Source organism: Papaver somniferum, chromosome 1 (genome assembly GCF_003573695.1).
Source record: "Papaver somniferum cultivar HN1 chromosome 1, ASM357369v1, whole genome shotgun sequence".
Taxonomy (NCBI): Eukaryota; Viridiplantae; Streptophyta; class Magnoliopsida; order Ranunculales; family Papaveraceae; genus Papaver; species Papaver somniferum.
Genome location: NC_039358.1, coordinates 152,620,029 through 152,644,877, shown reverse-complemented (window position 1 = coordinate 152,644,877; position 24,849 = coordinate 152,620,029). Strand labels below are relative to the sequence as shown.

At 36.8% G+C, this 24,849-nt stretch overlaps 1 protein-coding gene across 1 annotated transcript; it reads right to left on the bottom strand.

The window, feature by feature from the left end:
* Positions 1-2,860: 2,860 nt before the first annotated feature.
* LOC113352395 lies at positions 2,861-3,391 on the bottom strand. The gene has a single exon (XM_026596219.1). The coding sequence runs from the start codon at positions 3,389-3,391 to the stop codon at positions 2,861-2,863; it is 531 nt and encodes a 176-aa protein (XP_026452004.1).
* Positions 3,392-24,849: the final 21,458 nt, after the last annotated feature.

Sequence of the window (24,849 nt, the reverse complement as noted above, 5' to 3'; positions counted from 1 at the left end):
TAGTTTCGTTGGTGGCCTCTGCTTGGCCATTGCTCTCAGGATAGATGGGTATGAACTTGTTCTTTCTAATTTTGAAGCAGTTAAAGAGGATATCAATATTCTTTCCTCGGAGTTGTGCTCCATTGTACGAGACGATGGAAGATGGGATACCAAAGCGACATATGATGTGCTCAAAAAGGAATTTACAAATATCGTGGTCTATAATATGTCTTAAAGCTGCTGCTTCGACCCACTTCGTGAAGTAGTCTGTGGCGACAATTAAGTACTTTCTTTGGCATGTACCGGCTCTTAGTGGCCCCAAGATGTCAACACCCCATTTCGCAAATGTCCAAGGGCTTAACACGGATTTTAGATCCGTGGAAGGGGTGTGCCTTCGTTTACCATATTTTTGACACTTGATGCATCGTTGTGCCATCTGTTTTGCGTCCTCGTTTATCCGAGGCCAGAAATATCCTTCAAGCTTAGCTTTTTGTGCTAATGTCCTTCCCTCTCTATGATTTACAGCGTATCCTCAGTGTATTTCTTTTAATATCTCATGTCCTTCATTGAAGGATAAGCATCTGAGTAGAGGTCCTAAATATGACTGTCGGTATAACATTCCTTCTCTTAATTGATAATTTCATGATTTGGTTATTATTTTGTGTGCGAGTTTCTGATCGCTTGGGAGATCACGCTTTAATAGGTATTTTATTAGAGGTGTCCGTCAATCTTCCTCGGGCAGAGCTTTTGGGCTCGTGCTGACATTCAAAATTTCCAAGTCCCCTTCTATTGGTATGGAGGGGAGGAGAACCCTCTCGACCTTCACGGCAGTTGCCTCTGGGTCTGCCATCATATGTCTGATGTATGCTAGGGTATTTACATGTCTATTTTTATTCCTACATAAATGTCGGAAAGTAATGTTTGGGATCTGTGCAATATAATGTTTAGCCATCTAGAGATATCGATGTAGACACGCATCTGAGGCTTGATATCTTCCACAATTTGTCTTATAACAAGTTATGAGTCGCTTGTGATTCTAACTTCATTAACTCCAAGTTCTATTATTATTCGGAGAGCATGTATGACTGCCTCGTACTCGGCTATGTTATTTGTTGATGGGAATTCTAGCCTCAGTCTATATACGATCCTTTGGCCTGTCGGTGTCGTGAAGACCATTCTGATGCCAGATTCTTCCGAATGACATAACCCGTCAACAAAAACTTCCCATCTCCTGGGATTTTCAGAACAAGTAGCTCAGGTGGTTCGTCCATCTCGTTATCCATTCTCGGGATTTCTTCAATCTCGTCGGTATCGTCCAATGGAAAGTCAGCTAAAAAATCCGCAACAACTTCGGACTTTATTGCCGTCTGGGGTTGATATTTAACCCCAAACTATTTGATCCGGGATCCCCATTTGGAGATCCGTCCAGATCGATCGAAATTATCTAACACAGATTCTATTGGAGCATGATAACGGTTATGGTGTGTGCGTGAAAGTATGTGCTTAACTTCTGTGTTGCGTACACTATGGAGAGTACGAGCTTTTCAATCTTTGTATAATTCTTCTCTGCTGAAGTCAGAGTCTTGCTTATGAAGTAAATTGGTTTTTCCGTTCTTTCGTTTATGCGAGTCAATACTGCACTTATCGATGTGTTTGTAGCTGAAAAGTATATGTACAAGTTTTCCCCTAGATCGGGCTTCTGTAATATGGGTAGGGAAGCTAGGTTCTCTTTTATTTTTTGGAAGTCTTCCTCGCACTAAACACTCCATGAGAATTTCTCGCTCTTCATTAAAATATTAAAGAAATTTTTACATTTATTGGACGACTTAGCTATGAATCTTCCCAAAGCTGCTAATCGCCGTTCAATCTTTGCACATATTTTACTGTGGCCGGCGACGGCATGTACTTTAGCCGAATCCTCCTCGATGCCTCGCTTCTTAACCGTATATCCCAGGAATTTTCCTGAGGTTACTCCGAAGGAACATTTTGCTGGATTAATTTTTATATTATATTTTCTCATCTGTTCAAAGATATCTTTGAGATCACTGGCATGGTCTTGTGGGAGATTTCTCTTGACAAATATGTCATCCATGTACACCTCTGGGGTCTTATGTATCCATTTGTCGAACATTTTTTTCACAATTCTCTGATACGTCGCACCAGCATTTTTCAGTCACAATGGCATTTTAGTATAACAGTATAAGCCTCGTGGGGTAAAGAAGGCGGTGTGTTCTTGGTCATCTTCGGCCAGGGGAATCTGATTATAGCCCGAGTACTCGTCCATTAACGATAGCAATCCATATCCAGATGTTACTTCTACAAGCTGATCAATGTTTGGTAGTGGAAAACTGTCCTTTGGGAAAGCCTTATTTAGGTCACTAAAGTCAATGCAAATTCGCACTCCTACATTCTTTTTTGGTACAATCACCATATCTGATATCCATATTGAATATTGCACTTCTCAGATGACACCTGATGCCTCTATCTTCTTAAGTTCGTTTTGAATGGCCTCGTGATATTCTGGCGCCACCTTTCTCATCCTTTGCCTCGTGGGTTTGTGCTTTGGATTAATTTTTAAGTGATAGCAACAAACTTCTGGGTCGATTCCAGGCATGTCTTCCATGCGCCATACGAAGACATCGAACTACTCTTTTAACACATGTGTTAATTTTTCCTCCTCCTCTTTGCTGAGGAGGGTTCCGATTTTAACTATTCCTGGGGTTTCGGTTGTTCGGATGTTTACTTCCTTTGTAGGCTCTGAGGCCGAGAAATTTGATTTTAGCTCTCCAATATTGGAGAGATTCTGTAATTGTCATAAAGGCTCTGTAGATTCGGCCAAAGCTGGAATAATTTCAGCATTAAATCGTCTTGCCTCATTTGTTTATGCGATGTAAGTATCGATCTCCTTTTGGCTCCTAGCCTTTTTGGCTCTCTTCTTCTTCGCTTTTGGAGTATTGACCTTATTCTCACCATTATGTACGTCCATGTTGTAACAATATTTATCCTCGCCCGAATCTCCTATGATCTCATAGATCCCATCAGGTGTTGGGAATCTTAACCTATGATGGTATGTTGATGCAACCCCTTTAATGCCATGGACCCAGGATCGTCCGACAATGACAGTGTAAGGTGAGATTACATCGACCACACATAAGGTAGTTAAAGTCAGGATTTTCCCTACACGTATTTCTAAAGTTATCTCGCCTCTTGGACAAGTGGATGAGCCATTAAAGCCAAAAAAGTTATGTGTCGACGGTATCAAATATTCATCTTTTAGGCCCATATGTTTGAACGTCTCATAAAATAAAATTTTGACAGAGCTTCCTCCGTCAATCAGTATCTTAGGCAGTGCCCATGGCAGAGCCTTGGGATTATCCTCTTCACCCTCATGTTCAGGGAGTGCGATCGTCATTGTGACTACTAGCGGGTCATTGTGATTTCTTCCGTCGTCTGGTGCTTGTAGGGATGAAAATCTAATGGGTTTTTTCATCCATTCCTCGATCGGAGGTTCTTTTGCCACGCTAAAAACTTCAGTTCCTTCAGATTTCCGTTTGTGAATTCTTCATGTAATATTTCCCTCTATCATAGGAGATGTAATAGAAAAATGAGAGATCGTGTTGCATCCTAAATATTGTGCCTCACGAGGGATCTCCACATGATGTACCTGAGCTCCAGTCTCCCGTGGGGGAGCTGGTAAAGCGATGTATTTGGAGTTTTCCATCATCAATCATGTCTTGCACTACCTTCATCCTGCACGAACCTGTAGGATAACTATAAAATTGATGGAACTCACGGTAATCTTTTCTGTTTTTTGCGTGCTCGGGCTACTTCCCTCGGTTCTAAGGGAAAAATAATCTTATATTTCCCCTCAATCTTCTTAAAGATTTCAGAAATAGGGGTGCTCAGCTTCGTGTAGACGGGGTCTACGAACTTCCCTTTTTTCTGTTGGGCCTGGTATCGCCCTTTCCAGCCTCCCACTTCTTTGCTTATCGAATCGTGCGGGTTCATTACGAGGTCGCTTAGTTCCTCGGGTTTGTACTGGTGGGGCCTGTGGTTCTACCACAATTGCTCCTTTACTATTTCCTCGGACCATCTTATCGTACGTCCCGTCCTGGAGTTCTTCGAGAGCGATATAGTCCTCCTGAATTTCCCTCAGTTTTCCTAAACATGGAGGCATTGTTTCATACATTCTTACAAAAATGGGATCTGTCTTTCGCAGACTATTTTTGAAACCTAAGATCGCATAGGCTTTTGGAGCTCGTCCGATTTCCGCACAGAGTTTTCTCCATCGAGTCACCAGGGATCGAAGGGATTAATTTGGTCATCTGTTCAATTGAAATAACATGTCGATTCCTGGTTTGACCCGGCTGTTATGCATGTTGGCTTCTAAGAAAATCTCAGACAGATGTGCAAAAGACATGGCCGACTCCCTCGGCAGGTTATTGAACCACATCAGGCCTCTTCTTTTAGGCTAGCTGGGAAGAATTTGCACATTACGACATCGTATTGGCTCCACTGTGTTAACGTCATGCGGTAGGACCGAAGATATCGATTGCATCGCCAGTTCCATTTAATTGAGTAGCAAAGTTAGGGAGAGAGCATTTCCTTGGAAATGGTTTATCCAACAAATTTTCAGATAGGGGTGATTGTCCTTCCTCTTGCATCACCTCTGCCAACTTTTGTCCTCCTTGTCTCCCGGTGGCTTTGACGAGGTGTCAACTCGCAAATAATATTTCTCTACTTCTCTTTACACTAGCAAGTAATATAATGAAAGCAGATTCGTCCCAAGGGAGGTATGAAGCAAAAGTTGTTATGCAAATACTCTTAGCAAGATTATTTTGTTGTAGAAAATCTGAAAATTGTAATGTTGTATTCAAATATGAGATGAGATTGATTAAAGGTTCATTCTCGGCCACGTAATATAAACCAAATTTATATATAACCACGTTTTTCGCATTATCTCGTTACTAACAACCCTAGGATAATTAGTACGCTTTACTATTCCGTTATTATCTCCTAAGCTCATCGGATACGGAAGCGCTCGACTACCGGATTCTACTGATTCAAGTTACCTAGAGGTACGCTTACTATGTATGATTTAAAAAAGTGCTCTAAATTTTATGAGATAAGGTTGCTCCTAGTGATGAACTCAAAAGCTTGAATCACCTAATAGTCTTGGTTCAGCTGGAAATAATTCTCCATTTCTTCCATGTTTATTAACCCAAAATTCAATCTAACCGCAGCCTAAACCTTCGTTTCCCTATTGTCTTTGAATGGTTGTAGAGCCCTGGCGATTACCCCTTTCTCGGCATCTCAAATCCTTCCCAAAACATCCATCAATTTGTGTTACATCTCCTTCTCCGTTCTCAGCTTCATATGAGACTGTCAGCCCTTGAAATAACCCATCGGCATCATGGCTAGTAGAACCGCCGACAGATTTGGTTGATAATTAGTCGCTGGAAGAAGAGAGACGTCTGGGTTGAATTAAGAGAGAAATGGTCTTTACCAGCTTGTCACAAAGAGACCTAAATTCTCACTTCTTTGGATTGTTTCCTCCACCAGCAAACACTCACCTCTTTTACTCCAGCTGGTACCACTCATCCAGACTAATGCTAGGCCCATGTCACAATTTCAGATGGTCTCAGTACTTGAGAACCACTATGTCATAGTGCCTTGTTGATTTCTTTTGTCTGCATCGCAAGGGTTTACCAGCTTATCTCGGCTAGTTATTGATGAAAAAATTTTGTTGACGAGCTTTGAACGTTTATGCTCATTTCGATGCTCTTTCTTCCTTTTTCGCTAGCTCCAGCAATTGTATTTAAAAGAATAGAAAAGAAAACGTAATATATAATTTTACAAGAAAATTAATAAGAAAAGCATGCAAAATCGATACTAAAATTAGGTGTTTTAGACACCTATCAGGCTTCTTTATACATTGCTTCTAATTGGCATAATCTCACTTGCAACTGATCATCGATATGCCTCCTTTGCTCCTTATTTTTTCGTCCTCTCTCTCTCTCGGGAGAGAAGGATACTTCTTCATGATGAAATCTTGACCATCCCGAGTCCTCATCAGACTGCTCATCATACTTGGTTCGACCCGACTTCTCTTTTGAAGTTTCACCTCGTCTGGGATTTCCACCTGTGGGATTCTCGGATAGATTATTAGTTTTAATCTCGTCCTTCTTTGATTTATCACCTTGTTTATGCCTGGGGGTAATATCGGACGAGCCTTCAGAATGATCAAATTCATGATCTCGGGCCACCTTACTTCCTCGTGGGAATCGGTCCTCTGTTGCCTCGTTTGAGGTATCGGGTAGGTCAATTCATTCATCATCTTGTAAATTCTCTAGGGGATTCTCCTCCGGGCCGGTGAATGTCATCTTACTTTTCCTCAGACTCCCCAACCTTCTGTTTTTCTTTTCTAACTTTCTGTTGCGTGATTCCAACCTTCTCATTCGCTCTTCATGCGCATTTTGTGCTTTCATTATGGATGCAAGGGAGGCAATATTATTGTCAAGGCTATAAGAATCATCCTTCTTTGCCCCGTTGTTTGTCACCTGGTTCGGTAACCCTCCCGGTGGAACCAAGTGAATATCGCCTTGTCCTTCGAAGGGATTTTCCACTTCGTCTGAGTTATCTGTTAACCCCTCCCGATATTGGTTATCGGGTTGTCCCTCGCCTTGGGGCATACCATTGAGAAGAGTTTCTCCGATCTCCATCGCGTTAAGTCCTTCGTGTGGCGTGCCACAAGTATCTCCTTAGCTCGTACGAGCAGATCGTCTCATCACCATCGTCTTACCTGTGAAGTATGCAATAATGCTTAACTTGTCTTTTCTTTCAGAAAAGTGGGATCCCAAATTTGCAGTCTTGTGCAATTTTCTAAGCCATAGTTCAGACTATGCAGTTTTTAGTTCCGAAAGACTTTTTCAGTGAGTTTTGTGGACATGTGATGATGTTAAAACAATCCCCGGTTGGATAAAGTTTTAGTGTCCGGAAAAGGCATCTTGCTTTTTCTCTATTATCGAGTAAACTGCCTCTTCCTGGACGTCATACCTTTAATGGGTAAAAACCAAATTATGACTATTGAGTACAGTTTTCCACGTTTGAAAGTATTTCTCAACTCCTTGAATTTTTGGTCTTGACAAACTAAAGTTTGATGAATGATTATGTACCCCTTTGACCCTTCCTCTTTGCTTAGATCTGAGTTTCTAAGAAGAAGATTTCCGGCCATCTGGAGTTTCAAAAGACGAAAGGTATTTCAAAACTGCTTTCTCTTGAGTTTTTTCAACTGTCGTAGCATATTTTCCTTCTACGAAGCTTACTTACTCATATTCATTCCCAGCACGTTCATGGAGGAGGTTTTTCACTCGTTCCCACTTCAGTTTCAGTAATCAGAAGAAATGGTGCGCATGAAGATATCTGTTTTCGTAGCTTAAAGCATTTAGCGATGTTGTCAATCTTTTATATATATATTGTTAGAGCATAGCTCGGTTGAACCCACCAAGCGCTGGTATGTCAAGTTTGATTGTCATATTGTAGTGCATCAAAACTCAATTAAAGAGTCGCTTGATTATATACTAGAGACAACTTCGTATAGGTTAGGCTAGAAATAATAGGATTATGAGACATACAAGTATTACTCGAAGACTTGAAGAATGTGAAGAAGTAACAAGCTACATCGACGACATCACCCTTCCTCTTGAGGTTAGTAATATTTTGACTTGAACTGTTTCATTCCCAACGTATCTTTCAAGTCGTGTTATATTGAAAACATAACTGCGAAGCTGTGAATGATTATACTCTAGTAGACATATTGTTAAGAAATTAGAATACGAAGTATAATGCTTATCTTTTGAACTTTGTATATAAGACATCGACATAATCGTATGAATGCTATTGTGATTATGTGTATGGGTAAAGGTGAAGATTTCATCCTAGGAAACAATGTCTACATTTTTTTAAAGGAAGTACATGCATGAACTTATTTTACGAATCGAAAGGGAAATCGCTAGGCTTATTGGTATTTTTATTCATTGCATATCTTTGGATTACCACTATGTGTGAGTTAGTAGAACCGATCATAACTAGTTATGTATCTTGGTAAAACTAGTCACAATGCCTGACTTATGTATTGGTATGACTTTTATTAGTGTAACCGATCTTATGTATTGTCCAAACTTCCTTGGTCTAAAATACCCAAGTTTTCATTTCAAGCAAACTATCCTAAGAGCCAGCAAAACTACCTTGTTGTGTTGTTACTGGTGGAGACGTCTATTCGGAGAGGAAAGTACCCTAATTAGGCGAAATCTCTTACGAACGCTCGTTTAAAGACTTCTATGGGATCAAGAAGCTCTACGAGTACCGTTGGTGGGAAACTAGATAATTGCAGTATTATTATTTTTCGATGATTTGATTGACTAACAGTTTTTGAACTTTGATTGCACCTAGTTTGTTTATTCTTGAGAATCTTCTCTTCTGATATAAGATTCACTCAAACTAGATCGAAGTGTCGACGGGATCTTTAGAACTGTTTGTAGATCTAAAGACGTCTTATGATAATCCATTGTTAACAGACTCCGTTCTATGTGTGATTGATCACAAGAGATTCAAGTAGTGGTGTGCATGTGTTTATTGAAGATTAAAGAAGATTTGAAGACAAAGAAGATTTCTTATTGGTTTCATATCTTTGGTGTGCACAAAACTTGATCGACTGGGATCCAACTATAATCGGTTTATCTTTGATAGATTTGATTGATTAGTTACGTAGATCGGCATCATTATATAGTATCTTGGTAGATTCTATATTTGATTGCAAAATCTAAACTCTGCTACTTTGGTAGTTGTTGGATAGATAGATCTAAACCCGACAAAGGAGTTTATTGGATTAAACAGAAGAGCCTTTGTCTAACTCATATCACTGAGATTGAATAGAGTTGTTAACGAAGAGATTTGTTATTTATTTACTGTTTGGAATAAGAACCAAAGGAATTGTTCCAGTGCGTGCACTTATCAAATGTCGGAAGCGCAGGGATACTGAAGAAACTAGGTGAACTATAGGTTTAGTTGCTTGGTCTCAACTATACGAAGTTGGTTTGATTTTGTATAGCGACTTAATACTGAGAGTATTCAATTCTGGACTAGGTCCCAGGGTTTTTCTGCATTTACGGTTTCCTCGTAAACAAAATTTTGCTGTGTCATTTACTTTTGTTTTACGCAATTATAATTGTTATTATTATAATCTAAACTAAATTACACAAACATTAACTCTATATTACTTGATAGTGATCCTATAGAGATTGGTTAAGTCTGAACCTATTATCAAGTAATCACACTTTGATTGTTGTATTGTATCGATCTCGTATCCATAGACGATCATACAAAGTGTGAATACCGATTCGTTGCATTGTCTCGACTCAGTCCATAGACAATCACTTTCGGTAAGAGGACTTATAGGTGGAAAAGTTTAAGATTGTGGTATATTTGGGTACCCTCGTCTTTTCAATTGGTATCAGAGCAGGCAAACACGAAAAGATCTAACAATCTGTGTTTGGTGCGATCCATCCTATAAGAGTTGAATCCAATGGATGATTCAGTTAACGTTTCAAAGATACTAAACTCTCTTTCAGAAGATTTTGAAAGGAATTTTTCGGTACTTCTCAAGATGTTAGAAGAAAAGATTGAAGAGAACTGGTCACACACTGAAGATATCAGTAATATCATGATTGATAGAGGGCTGGTCAAGAATACAGAAGATCTCCATGAAAGGAAGTCTAACGAATCTTCAATACTAACATCTCGACATTTGAAATCGAATAAGAAGAAGCTATCTAAATATATTCTTCAAAAAGGATGGTATGGTTTAACTCAGAAGATTTGTTGTGCAAAAATTCTGATTAAACGTGTTAAGAGATTATATAAGAACTTAACAAGACATCCTAACTCAGAACCAAAAAAATCTGGAAAAACTGCTGAACAATGCCTAGGAGCATTTGCACTTAAAACTACTTCTCCATTCCAATGGTTTCTAGATAGTGGTTGTAGTAGACATATGACAGGTGATCTTTCTTGGTTCACAAAGACTGAAGACTACAAGGGAGAATCTGTAAACTTTGGGGATGGAAGCAGCTGTCTTATTAGCAAAAAGGGAACTATCAAAATTCCAGGTATTCCTGAAATACATGATGTAGTTTATGTCAAAGGAATGAAAGCCAATCTCCTTTCAGTCAGTCAAATTTCTGATAAGGGTCATAAAGTGATCTTCAATATGGGAGGATGTGATATTGAAGATAAGTCTGGAAAAATAATTTTTCGTGGACGAAGAAGTATGAATAACTGTTATCTCCTTGATATACAGTCTAATTTATATTGTAATTTGACCAAGGTAGAGTCAACCCATTTGTGGCATGAACGATTTGGTCATATTAACTATCGAATGCTGGGAAAGCTCATTAATCATGAACTTGTTAGAGGCGTTCCCAAAATAAATACTAAAATAGAAGGTGTATGTGGTGCTTGTCAAAAAGGTAAGCAAGGAAAAATTCCACATAAACTTTCTCGAGACATAGTCACTCGTGCTCCTCTTGACCTCATTCATATGGATCTTTTTGGTCCTATTCAACAAGAAGCTGTGGGAGGAAAGAAATATGCTTTAGTGATGGCAGATGATTACACACGGTTCACATGGGTTGATTTCCTAAAACACAAAAATGACACACTTGAGGAATTTAAGATTATTGTAAATAGAATCCAAAATTAACAAGGTTGCAAACTAAAGAAAGTAAGGAGCGATCGTGGTATAGAATTCAAGGATACGAAAGTATATGAATACTATAATCAACTTGGAATTTATCATCAATTTTCTTCTCCCATTACACCTCAGGCAAATGGTGTAGCTGAAAGAAAGAATAGAAATATTCAAGAAATGGAAAGAGTAATGCTTCACAATAAAAGCTTACCATTAGCTTTTTGGGGAGAATCTGTGTTCACAACTTGCTATCTTATTAATAGAGTTTATCTAAGGTCAAAAACTCTAAATACTCCTTATGAATTATGGTATGGAAGAAAACCCAATCTGAGTTATTTAAGGGTTTTCAGAAGCAAATGCTATATACCTAAGGACAGGGAACATAGAGGAAAATTTGATTCCAAAAGTGATGAAGGAATTTTTCTTGGCTATGCTTCTGATAGTCGTGCCTTCAGAGTATATAATCTCAAAACCAATGTAACAATGGAATCTATTACTGTTGTTATTGATGACATTAGTGACTTTCATCAAGACAATCATATTGCTGCAAAACTTCCTCCTTCAAAAACGGTTAGTAAAGAAAAACAGATTGAAGACGAACCAACAATTGATCCTCTTGTTAGTGACGTTGATGATAAATATGATAATGATAGTATTGTTGAACAACCCAATGATACTGAAAATATTGTCCACAAACCTGCTAAGTTGGTGCATCAAAGACATTCCACTGAAGATATTATAGGAGATGCCAACGCTAGAGTTATGACTTGAAGGGAACTCCATATTGTCTGTCACTACACTTGTTTCTTTCCTCAATAGAACCAAAAAATGTTGAAGAAGGTCTCAGTAATCCTACTTGGGTAAGCTTAATGCATGAGGAACTAACCAATTCAAAAGACAAGGAGTATGGGAACTAGTTCCTAAACCAGAAGGAATAAATGTTGTTGGAACAAAGTGGATTTTCAAGAACAAATCAAAAAAATTTGGAATAATTGTCCGAAACAAAGCCAGACTCGTTGCACAAGGATATTCGCAAATTGAAGGTATTGACTTTGATGAAACTTTAGCTCTTGTTGCTCGTTTAGAATCAATTATACTTTTACTTGCTTATGCATGTAATCTTAAGATAAAACTTTTTCAAATGGATATTAAATCTGCATTTCTCAATGGGGATTTAAAAGAAGAAGTTTTTGTTACTCAACCAAAAGGATTTAAAGATCCATTATTTCCGGATCATGTCCTCAAGCTCAAAAAGGATTTATATGGCCTAAAACAAGCCCCGAGAGCTTGGTATGATAAGTTGACTTCCTTTTTAGTTCAAAAAGGATTTTCTAGAGGTGGTGATGATAAGACACTTTTCACCAAGTGGAATGGAAAGAATGTTCTTGTAGCAAAAATTTATGTAGATGATATCATCCACCTCAAAATCTCTAACATATGAATTCCTAAACTTTATGAATGGAGAATTCAAAATGAGTAATGTTGGAGAATTATCATATTTTCTTGGTTTGCAAATACAGCAACAAAAGGACAATATTTTTCTTTTTCAAGAAAAATATGCAAGGAATTTGGCTGAAAAATTTGAGCTAAGAGGTGCAACACCTACGGCGACCCCTATGCCAACTACTAGAAAACTTCAGTCCAGTCCAGAAGAAAAATCGGTTGATCAAAAATTATACCGATCTATGATAGGAAGCTTGTAATACTTGACTGCAACAAGTTTGGACATTGCTTTCAGTGTGGGATGTTGTGCCAGGTTTCAAGCAAATCCTAAAGAATCACATCTAAAAGCTGTAAAACGAATCATAAGATACGTTAATGGTACACTGGATTATGGTTTATCATATTCTATGGATACGAAGAATAGTCTTGTTGCCTATTCAGATGCTGATTGGATAGGATGTGTAGAAGATCGAAAAAGCACTTCTGGTGGCTGTTTCTATATTGGTCAAAACCTTGTGGCCTGGCATAGCAAGAAATAAAACTCACAGTCTTTATCGACCTGTGAAGCAGAATATATTGCTGCCGGTACATGCTGTACCCAACTTCTGTGGATAAAACAAATGCTCATTGACTATGGAATAAACATTCCAACTATGAGTATTCTTTGTGATAACTCAAGTGCCATTCGTCTAACAGAAAATCCTGTAGAACATTATCGTACTAAACATATAGATATTAGATATCACTTTATCAGGGAATTGTATGAGAATGGAGTTCTCAAAGTAAAGTGTACTTGTATGCTATCTAATATTGAGATGTCATCCATAAGGAATTTCGTTTTATTAGTTGGATATTAGTTGAAATTAGAAAAGACCGAAAATTGGTGTTTATTGCATATTAGTTGAAACAAATTGCGGAAATTCTTTGGGGTCCGATTTACCTTGGTATATAAATAGTGAAGTTTGTTCTTGTTATAAACTTATCTTGACACATGCACTTCATTTTATAGTCTTTGTGGTAGACGACTTATAGTTTTACTTGTAATACTATATCGGAGAGGAGAATAACCTAATTAGGTAAAATCTCTTACGTCCGCTAGTTTAAAGTCTTTTGTGGGATCAAGAAGCATCCGGATAGTATTGTAGGTAGGAAACTAGAATCTTATTGTTATTTTAGTTTTTGATATTGCTTTGATTGATTAATGAAGGTAGAACCTAGATTGAACCTGGTTTGTTATTCTTAAGATACTTCTCTTCTGACATAAGTTCACTCAAACTAGGTTAAGGATTGACATAGTTCAGATCTATCTTTAGATCTGATAATAAGCTTGTGATCATCCATTGTTAACATAGTTCGTTTTGTACGTAATCAATTACAAGGGAATCAAGTTTTTTTGTGCATGTTTATTGGAGACATTGAAGATATCTTATTGGTTTCTGATCTTCGTGATTTAGTTCGAACAAACACTTGATCGGCTGGGATACAACTTAGATTTGTTTATATCGATAGAGAACTTATAGGTAGTCTTACAAATCGACGATCTATCATTCAGTGGTTCTCTTCAGGATCATAATCTGAAAAGTTGTGAACAAAGATCTGATTATCTTGATAATCTTGATCTTGGTTGATCTAAAACGAACAAAAGAGTTTAAATTATTTAAACGGAAGATCCGTTGTTTAACTCAACATAAAAATATCTGATTTTTTTTTTTGAGATTGATTTAGCGGTTACCAAATACATATTAGTTCTTTATTGTTTCGAAAGACGATCCAAGGAAGTTGAGTGCAAGAAGTTTTCACAACATGTGAAGTAACTTAAGATAGCGGACTCTATCTTAGGATTCACGTGCATTGGAAAGATTGGTTATAAGCGCAGGGATACTGAAAGAACTAGGTAACTTAGAGTTAGTTTACTTGGTCTCAACTATGAGAAGCTGGTAGTAGTTTTTGTATGACGATTTAATTATGAGAGTATTCAAAATTGGACTAGGTCCCAGGGATTTTTTGCATTTGCGGTTTCCTCGTTAGCAAAATCTTGTTGTGATTTTACTTTACTTTCCACATTATAATTATTATTTTAGTTATAATAAAGTAATTGCAGTTGTACATTAATCCAACACTTGGGTTTGATCCTAATAGTTATGTTCAGTTTTCAAATATATAATATATACCCAGTGTCACGTTGTTGAAAAGTAATTTATTTGAAAGTGCTTGTCGTAATTAGATTACACAAGGTGTGTCTTGCATAGGTTGATATCGAAAAGATTGTGTTGTACTTGGTAGCCTCGTCATTTCATTTTATTTTTTTTACTAATATGAATGTTTATGCTTACATGATAGATCATTTAGGTGGCCAACTGAATTGATTTGTTATTTCATCTAAAGCTAGTAAAAGTTGGGGGATAAGTAATAGTTTCTTGTCTCTTTACATAAGTAGAAAACACGAAACCTTGTAGAGCGATTATGTGTGTAAAAACGATATTAGAGAGTGAATCGAGCGGACCGAGTTTAACTACTAGTATCAAACCTAAATTCATAAATATTTATCCGTTCAATTGAATTACATCTTGTAAGAGAACCTTAAGTTAGTTCTTTAGAATAAAATATGATAACTAAGCGAACCTGTTATTCAATGGTACAAGGAATTTTGGGGTTATCTAAGCGAACATACTTTCCCCGCGGTTGATGATAATTTGTGATTAATAAAAAATATACAAAATACATAATTTGATCATTGTTTTTTAAAGAAAAATGATTCCTTGATCTTATTTCTCGCATTAATTTCAACTTTATCTTTTTAATTGCTTTGTTTATTTCTTTTGCTTTTTAAAATCTAAAATAAAAAACCCCCTTTGTTACATTAAAAGACAATTAAAACCTCGTTCTCCTCGTAGGACCGAACTTAACTACCACTATATTACTTGCAAATTAGGTAGAAAAATATTCACTAATTTGTTATGGTTACGGCGCTCATCAAATTTTGTCTCAGCTGCTTAGCTTTAGTTGTTTTTCCTTTCTTTTCTTTTCTTTTCGTTTCGTTTTACTTTTAGATTTAGTTACTGAACCGTGTATAATGACTGTTCGGTTTGGAAACTTATCCAAAGAAATAAAAGCTATTTAATATTCATTAATAAATCATAGTTCACGCACATAAGTGTTTAAGTGATCAATGAAGTCTTAGAAGTGTTTAAGAAAGTTCTATCAATGCTAACATATTAAAATAGTAAGTCTTTAAGCATTTGCTAAACATTATTGAGACAGTTGATACAACGGTTTGCCAAACGTAGGGCTTGTTCACGAGTCAGGGTGCTGCGGTTCGTGAACCAGGTTCGACAACCCTACTAGACTACCGAACTCAGTTGATCTCGGTTCGAGAACCGGGTTTCCCAACTACTAGCTACTTATCCAACCTATAAAATCAGTTCACTACGGTTCGCCAACCGGGTTTGTGAACTGTACCCAACTGAACTTGCAATTTGCGTACAAGTTTGCTAACCTTCCTGTATTTATATATCTCATATATCTTTGGTTTGTGAACTGGTTCGCCAACCTACCTTGAGTAGAAATTTCAGTAAGTTCATATTTCTCTCTTATGATGTTTGAAACATTCCCAAGTGACATAATAATTTGCATGAGCAATTTTCAATTGATCCACAAATTAATTTATAGAACTAATATTGTTAAGGACCTTTGAACATCTAACCGCCAAATCATATTTTGAGATTTTGCACAAGACAATAGCTTGACTCAAAACATCTTCTTTGTAAGTCTACTTTAAGTCATATGACATATTCTCAATAGATAGAATGATGGTATAGTGAGTAAAATGGAATGGTTCAGTCTTCACATACCTGATACAGAAGTTCTCCAAATGTCTTCGTCGATCTTCAGTCTTCATGGGTGATCTCTAATACTCAACTACAATTCTAACCTATCTGAAACTTGACTTAGTAGACTAGAAATCAAGATATAGTTTTGATCACCTAGCATTGAGAACAAGCTTGAGATAGAAAAACTTGTGGGTTCAATCGAGCAATGCTCTAACAGAATTTGATAACTAAGCGAACATGTTATTCTGTGAAACAAGGAATCTTTGGGTTAGCTAAGCGAACATGCTTTCCCATGGTTAATGATAATTTATCATAAATAACAAGTAGATGAATACATAACTTGATCATTGTTTTGTAACGAAGAACGATTCCTTGATCTTATTTCCCCTATTGATTTCAACTTTATCTTTTTAATTGCTTTGTTTATTTCTTTTTCTTTTTAAAAATCTATAAAAAAAACCATTTGTGATATTATAAGACACTAAAACCTCTTACTCGTGATGGGAATGAACTTAACTACTACTATATTACTCGTTAATTAGGTGAAAAATATTCACTAATTTGTTGTGGTTACGACATGCATCGCCTACAAACGACATGTTCACCCTCCATCAAGACACCGCAACGTGAGAAAGAGAAAGTGATGATAATTGAAAGTCTCAACTCCTCCCAAACTCGTTGCCAAAATGCCAAGTCGAATGAAGGCCAGATGGTAGGAGCTGGAATGCCAACTCGTCAAATTAAAGTGTGCATGATTTGCAGAAGGATTTATAGGTACACGCGAAGCGGCAACATAAAAATATAAAAAAAGATAGGCTTTATTCAATGAATAATGAGAAAAACGGGCACGCCAAAGGTGAACCCCTCGACGATTTAGGAGAAATAACAAAATCTCCAAAGAGAAATTACCCTTGAAATCTCTAAAGACGCCAACGAAGTTCCTAGAAGCAAATTATCGTGTAACGAGGCATGCCAATCGATGAGAAGTGACCCGTTATATTTCTTGGAGGTACCGGGCTATTCTTTTCCTGAGGATTACATGTCAATAAAATTTAAAGACTACAACGGACAAAGGAATAAACGAGAACACATCAACCATTTTTGTGTCTTCAATGAACGAATATGCGCCAGATCACAACTCCTGTCTAAAGATGTTCCCCAAATGACTCACCTACACAATAGTCACATGGTATAATAACACTCAAGTCAGAAAGCATCAAGTCGTTGTCGGGTATGATTCAATTATTCCTGGAAAAATTTATTCCGCCAATAAGAAATTACAACTATCGACCTGGGAATATGCACCAAACGACTAGGGGAGGAAGTTGCTAGATACATCAAGCGGCTCCACCATCTGATCCTAAAATATTGTGATGACATCGCGGAGAAGTGTTGTTGTGGCTACCCTATTTGATAGGTCCCCATAAGCCCAAAGTGCTAGTATTAAGTATGGACGTTAAATCCAAGTCCAAGTCTAGGAATATTATATAATGTATGTGTTAGAGCATTGCTCGGTCGAACTCGCATGCGTTGCTATCTCAAGCATGTTTGTCAATGTTAGTGATCAAAACTATAAGTCTTGATTTCTAGTCTACTATAGCTAAGGTCTCGGACTAGGATAGAAAGTGTAGTTGAGCTCAAGAACTCCATGGCAATCATCATACAAGACGAAGGACTACTCAAGGAACCAGTGGATCTTCATCGACTAAAAGGTATGTGGAGACTTGAACTCATCTATCACTCAAAAGTCTATTTATCTCCTATCTTGAGACAAAAGTCGTTTTGCTATATAGACTTAGATTATACACATTTTCTATTTTGAGCCGAGTTTATCTCGCCTATCTATTTCTCTAAATATGTGTTGGTAAGCTTTCGCTTTAACCAAGTTCATCTTTACCTAGTGAAGAAAGTCATGACAAGTTTCAATCACTTTGGAAATTGCTTACTTTGACGAAAAGTAGTTTGTGAATAACAACTATAGAATATCAACGTCCTCTAAGAATGTACCAATGATTGAAACGAGAGTTTAGATTATATAACCATTGGAGTATATAAGCATTGTTGTGGAAACACATATATGTATAAGTCCTTATTCCTTGAACAGAAGTTTGCGAACTTTGTTGATCAAGAGAACCGGCATGGTGGCGTGAGCCAAGTCCGCGAACTCAGTCGGTGAACTGGCGGAAGTTCTTGTCCCGAGAATTTCTGCTGGAGTTTGTGAATTCCGTCCGGGAACTTAAGTCCGCGAACCCAGTCCGCTTACTTGAGTAGGTTATATCTAAAAATGATGTTTGTGAACTTATTATTATATAAACTAAGGAATGCAAATTGCAAAACGTGGCTATTTAGTTCATGAACCGATTCGAGTGAATCAAATCGTTTTTGCTTCGATTTTGTCTTGTGTATTTACATAAGATTTCCTTGCAATTGAAAAACTCTCTAACTAGTTCATTTGAGTCACTTGAACTAGTTATGGTGAAGAAGAATATTGTGGATATGAAAGTGATCATATGGCTAACCATTTGGTTAACTATTGTTGAACCAACAAATGTTAATGTTTGGGAACAGTTACATAAACCCAAAATTGGACATTTCATTTGTGTGTAACAAGCTAAGGTTTCGATCCAACGGTTGAGAAATATTAGCTTGAATCTAATCAGGTTTTCATCTAACGATGAATATTGAATGCATTGTTACCAAGCTAACATTGATCGCAAACCCTGATTTAAAAGACTATGTAAGGGAGAACTCTAGCAAATGGGAAACCTAATCCCCACACCTTGTGTGTGATACTAGTTGTGCTAAGCTAGAGTCGATTCTCCTTTAACCTTTGGTTTCTTCTTCTAAACCAGGTTAACGACTTAAAGACTTCATTGGGATTGTGAAGCCAGATCGATACCACTTTCTCGTAGTTGTGTGATCTGATCTTGCTGTGTACGAGTATAGTTGTAATAATTGGCTTGAGATTGATATCTACGATAGGCAAGATATAAAAGAAATCACAAACACCTCGTCTCATCGTTTGTGATTCCACAATATCTTTTTTCGCTGCGTCGATTAGGAATATTGTGAGGTGATTGATAATACTAGGCTGTTCTTCGAGAATATAAGTCCAATTTATCAATTGGTTCCTGTTCACCTTGATTTATCAAAAGACAGAACAAAAATCGTAGGTATATTCGTGGAAGACGGATTTATCTATTACCGTAGACTTTTCTGTGTGATACATATTTGTTTATTAAAGTCTCCGACTTTGGGTCGTAGCAACTCTTAGTTGTGGGTGAGATCAGCTAAGGGAGTCAAGTACGTAGTATCCTGCTGGGATCAGAGACGTATGAGCATAACTGTACCTTGGATCAGTGTGAGATTGATTGGGGTTCAACTACAGTCCAGACCGAAGTTAATTTGGAGGAGGCTAGTGTCTGTAGCGGATTAATACAGTGTGTGTTCAATCTGGACTAGGTTCCGGGGTTTTTCTGCATTTGCGGTTTCCTCGTTAACAAAATTCTGGTGTCTGTGTTATTTCTTTTCCGCATTATATTTTGTTATATCATTGAAATATCACAGGTTGTGCGTTGTTCAATCAATTAGAATATCCGACCTTTTGGTTGTTGATTTAAATTGATTGACACTTGGATATTGGTCTTTGGTACCATCTAAGTTATCTCTCTTTGATAAAGACTCGCAGATTTCTATTTTCTTGAGTAAAGATCAAATCGAGAGATTGAGATATAAACTATTTGATATACTTTTTGTCTAGATTGAGTCTGACTGTCTAGTTGATTCTCTAGAAAGTATATTGGAGTTTGTCCATACATATTGCTAAGCAAAATATTGGGTGTGGTTGTTGTACCCCCACTTTTTCAATTGGTATCAGAGCAGGCAAACACGTTTAAGACCTTACAAGTCTGTGTTTGTAGCGATCTGACTCTATGGACAGAGGTGCTATTAACGTACCACCAGTCTTCGATGGTTCAAACTACCCATGGTGGAAACCTGCTATGCACCCTTTTCTTCAAGCTCATAATTTTTGAGTAGGGGTACTTGTTATTAATGGCTATGATCCTCCGGTTAATACAGAAGGCAATGTATCTATACCTAAGGAGTAAGGATGTTGGTAGTTATAGTCCACAAGAAATTCTAGCTGCAAAGCAAAATTCTGAAGGCTTAAATGCTATCAGACATGCCATTACCCCAGACCTTCAGCACTATGTGTCTACTTGCACTAAGTCTAAAGATTCCTGGGATATCTTAGAAACTACTTTTGAAGTCAACAAATACGTTTCTAAGAAGTATACCATCGATGGAGGAAATAACCTCAACACTCTTTCCAAAAATATTTTTTTTGGAAAGGTAAGAATTCCTGATCAAAATTCTATTCAAACTATTACATTCAATGCTGTTTCCGACACAAGTGAATCCTTTACTTTGTCTTGGGCCGATGAATGCTGTTCAGATGGTATCTAGTTTGAAAAACCATTGATAACAGAAATGATCAAAGAATTTGTGAAAAGAAGCATTAGACGTGACAAACATATTTTATCAACCTCCACTGCTAATGATTCCGTGAAAGAAAGATCTCTTAGTGTCAACTGTTTGAATGGATATGATAAACCCTCAACTCTTACAACAGAAACATCCACATACTCAAGTTTTGATTCAGAGTTTGAGTCTGACACAGAGATTTCCGAATTCTTGAATAAAGAGGTTCTTCAAGAAAATCTTCAATTAAAAGCTTTATTGAAGAAACTAGAATCATTACTCCAGGTGAAAAATCTTGAGATAGACTGTCTTAATGATAAACTCACCAGAACCATTGCTCTGAAGGAGAAAGAGATTAATACTCTTAAAGATGATCCACAAAGATTGTCTGGAAGCTCTGACAAAATCTCAGCAATGTTATTTGGTCAGAAATCCTTTGGAAACACTAATGGTTTAGGATTTAACAGCAAGTGTGCAGGCATTGTCAACCCCGTTGCTTCTATTGATCAGGGAAAAATAAAAGTTGACTGTTGTGTTAAATAGAAGGCACCTCAACAAGACAAAGGGGCCTTGATCTGTTCGTTTTTTGGACACGCAAATCATGTTCAAAGTACGTGCTGGAGATTCAGAAGGAGAAATAAGAATCTCTCTAAACTGCAGAAGAACATGCAAAAGATGAGTCTGGATGATCATCGTGGCACCCATAAAACCAGTGTTTCCAGAATCAAAAGAGGTAGGAATTCTGTTTACACAACAAACCTTGGTAAATCACTATGTGATAAATAAGAAGAGCGTTTATCTCACAACGTCTCTATCTAATACGAGAGATGTTCGCATCCTCATTTTTAACTTGAGAAAATGGGGCTTTGTGTCTTTGTGACTCAAGTAGTGTATTTATTGTTGTTTAGAAAATATTATCCTAACAATATAGATATTGATTCTCTAAACTATGGAAGACTTGTTCTTCTAGGGTTTAGACGCTCTATAGTCTATTTATCTCATTTGTAGACTTTTTTTCCTTTCTTCCCTAAAAAGATACAGTTTTATGCCTCCTGTAACTAGAGGCATCACAAGCAGAGATGCAGTCAAAGCAATCAATGTGTATCTTTGTAAGGGAATGTCTTCCTCAAGGGTGAAGAAAGCGAAGACTACAAATTGTGGAGAAGGTTCTTCCTCTAACTACCTCTTGTCCTTCTATCAACTTGATGATAACTTCAGGGGTTTGGTGAAAGATTTCATCAACAGAAGAAACAATTTAAAATCGCAAATTGTTTCGTCTTTAGAAGAGATAGCTCACTATGAAAAAATGTTGTCTCTTTCAAAGAACACCTTACGTGAGCTAAAGAGAGAACTTAGTGAGTTAACTGATATTTCTGAAGATTTGGAGGAATTGAACGATCCCATAATCAATGGGTTTTTCAATAATGAGAAGGAATTCTCTCTAGAGGCTTTGAGAAAGATCTACAACGACTAGTAAGTCTTCGGATAAGAATTTTATTTTTCTTGTTTTGTTTAGAAGAATAACTAGAGTTTGGAATAACCATTATTGTGTTTACACATAGCTATGTCCAATGTTTTCATCTTCATGTTTTTAGATTTATTGGTTTAAACTCTAAATTTGTTTGGAAGATGATTTTTCCAGTATTAATCTTTACGGTTTTATATATCGAAAATTTGTTATGGGATATGTGTGTTTACGTCCGTGAACTATGATTGTCCCATACCTTGTCAAAAGTAAAGTATTTCGTATGTCGATATGCATATATTGATAAAAGAATGAATACACTTGTGACAAATACAAAAGTTAAGCCTATTATGTCAATTATTGATGGAATATAGGTTAAAATCTTTTGTTTGCAAGGAATTATGTCTATTGAATGTCGTTATGCGAATAATGATGAAAAATAGAATGAATCCTTGTGTATTCCGCAGTATTGATCTTCCCTGATCCATATTTTATGTATTATTGTGAGGCTCTGTAAAGTGTCTTATGTTGAGCATTGAACGACCAAGTTGATTATTTTTATGATTAGCTTTGTTGTTGTTCCGTGAAGTACTTTATGTCGAGCATATTCAACTAAATTAATCATCTTGTTTGGTTATTTAGTTGTTGCTCCGTAAGTTTTCTTATGTTGAGCATGACCAATTAAGTTTATTACTTTTGTGATTAGTTTGGTTGTGTATTTCGATTAGATTAATTATGAGTTCTCTTGTGATTAATCTAATTATATGTTTTTAAGTCTCCATAAGTTCACTTATGTTGAGCATTTGTCAATTAAATTAATCATAAGTTCTCTTGTGGTTAGTTTAATTGAATATTTTTGGATTCAAATTCATACTTGTATGTGATTTGTTATGTCCAAAGAAATCCTTTTTTTTCTTTCGAAATTAAGGTCGCTCTTGTTGTTCTTTCGGGAATGACATTTTATGGGGGACAGTTCTTAATTGAACTTGTGCTTAGTTACTAAATCTTTGTGGGGAGTGCGGTTGTGGAATATTATAGGGGTTATCTTGTATCTTTACAAACTCCTTGATGAATGCATTTAACTTCGGCTTTATGATTGCATCTAAATAAGATGATATATTTTTGCTTTATTTTGGTCAAGAAATGTCTCTTTCGGAAATTTCATTAGGATCCCGTTCTTGTACCTTTGCCAATTTTATTGACAAAAAGGGAGAGAATTAATATGTAGTTCACACTACAAATACATATGATTTTCGGATCATTATGTAAGGGGGAGTGGTTTCCATGTGAGATGGAGTATTGACTAAGGGGGAGTGATACATATCACCATAGTATTGTTGTTGAAGTTGTGATACAATTGAACTTTGACGTTGTGTAATGATACTATGACACTGTATAACAATGATTGAGAACTCTTGTTTTCACGTTGTTATAGCTATGGATTTTCAACAACGGTGATGCTGAACTTACAACCTTTGGGATCATTGTAGTACTTGGAAGTGACGAAGATTTCAAGTAATATTGAAGATTAGGCGTATGAAATAGGAGCTACAAAAGTTTATTTATTTATTTTTTTGTATTCCATATGTATTGATAGTTTTGTCACTAAAATTGACAAAGGGGGAGATTGTTAGAGCATTGCTTGGTCGAACTCGCATGTGTTGCTATCTTATATTTGTGTTTCGATCCTGGGATTTTCTTCCCTTAGCCGTTAAGGAATATCTTTGAACAATTATAGAAATAAACATTCTCAGCACGTGTTCAAAGTTTTTCGACATCTTAACTTTGTAAGTTCTCTTTCACACTTACAATCTTGAAACCGGTTTGGCACACTTTCAAACAAGTTTAGAATTGGTTCATCTGACTTTCAAGAACTATGTGATTGATCAAACCAACATTCAATCACAATCATGGGTTTACGGTTCTACCAAAACAAGTTTCGGTTCTACCTCCATGTGAGTACTACGCATAGTCACACTAGCTTCCCAAAAGATTCGGTTGACTAGGTACTAGGATCGGTTCCCCACATATATATGGTATCTAACTTATATGTGTTGCACATGTTCACATGATCGGTTCCCCAGTCTGCTGTAAACCTTGCTGCACTCCATACAAGGATCGGTTCCCCTTGATGTACTGCACCCCTTACAAGGATCGGTTCCCCCTTTCCCATACTAGGATCGGTTCCCCTTTCCCTTACAAGGATCGGTTCCCTTTCCCCAAGGAAGACATAATCTGATCATACCAAGGTGATTACTTAAGATTGGTTTTACTAATAAAAGTTATACCAATACAAAAGTCAGGCTTTTGTGAATAGTTATACCAAAAACACAACAAGTTGTGAACGGTTCTACTTTGTCACACATATTGGTTGTTCATAAGATATGCAATGAATAACAAAACCAATAACACCTGACAATTTCCTTTTCGGTTCAAAAAACAAGTTTATGAACTTACTTCCTTAGAACACATGTAAACATTGTTCCCTATGATGAAATCCTCACCTCATACCTATACATAATCACAATAGCATTCAAATGATTATGGCGATGTCTTATCTATAAAGTTTAATGGTTAAGCAATAAACCTCGTATTGTATTCCTTAATACTATGTCTATCTAGAGTTCAAATATGCTTGACAGTTATGTTTTCAATATGCACGACTTGAAAGATACATTAGGGAATGAAACAGTTCAAGTCAAATATCACTAACCTCAAGTGGAAGGATGATTGTTGTCGTTATAGCTCCTTGCTTCTTCACATCTTCAAGTCTTCTCCATACTTGTAATGTCTCATATCCTAATACTTTCAAGCTAACCTATACGAAGTTTAACTTTAGTAATAATCAAGCGACTCTTAACATGAGTTTTGATTCACTAAAATATGACAACCAAACTTGACAT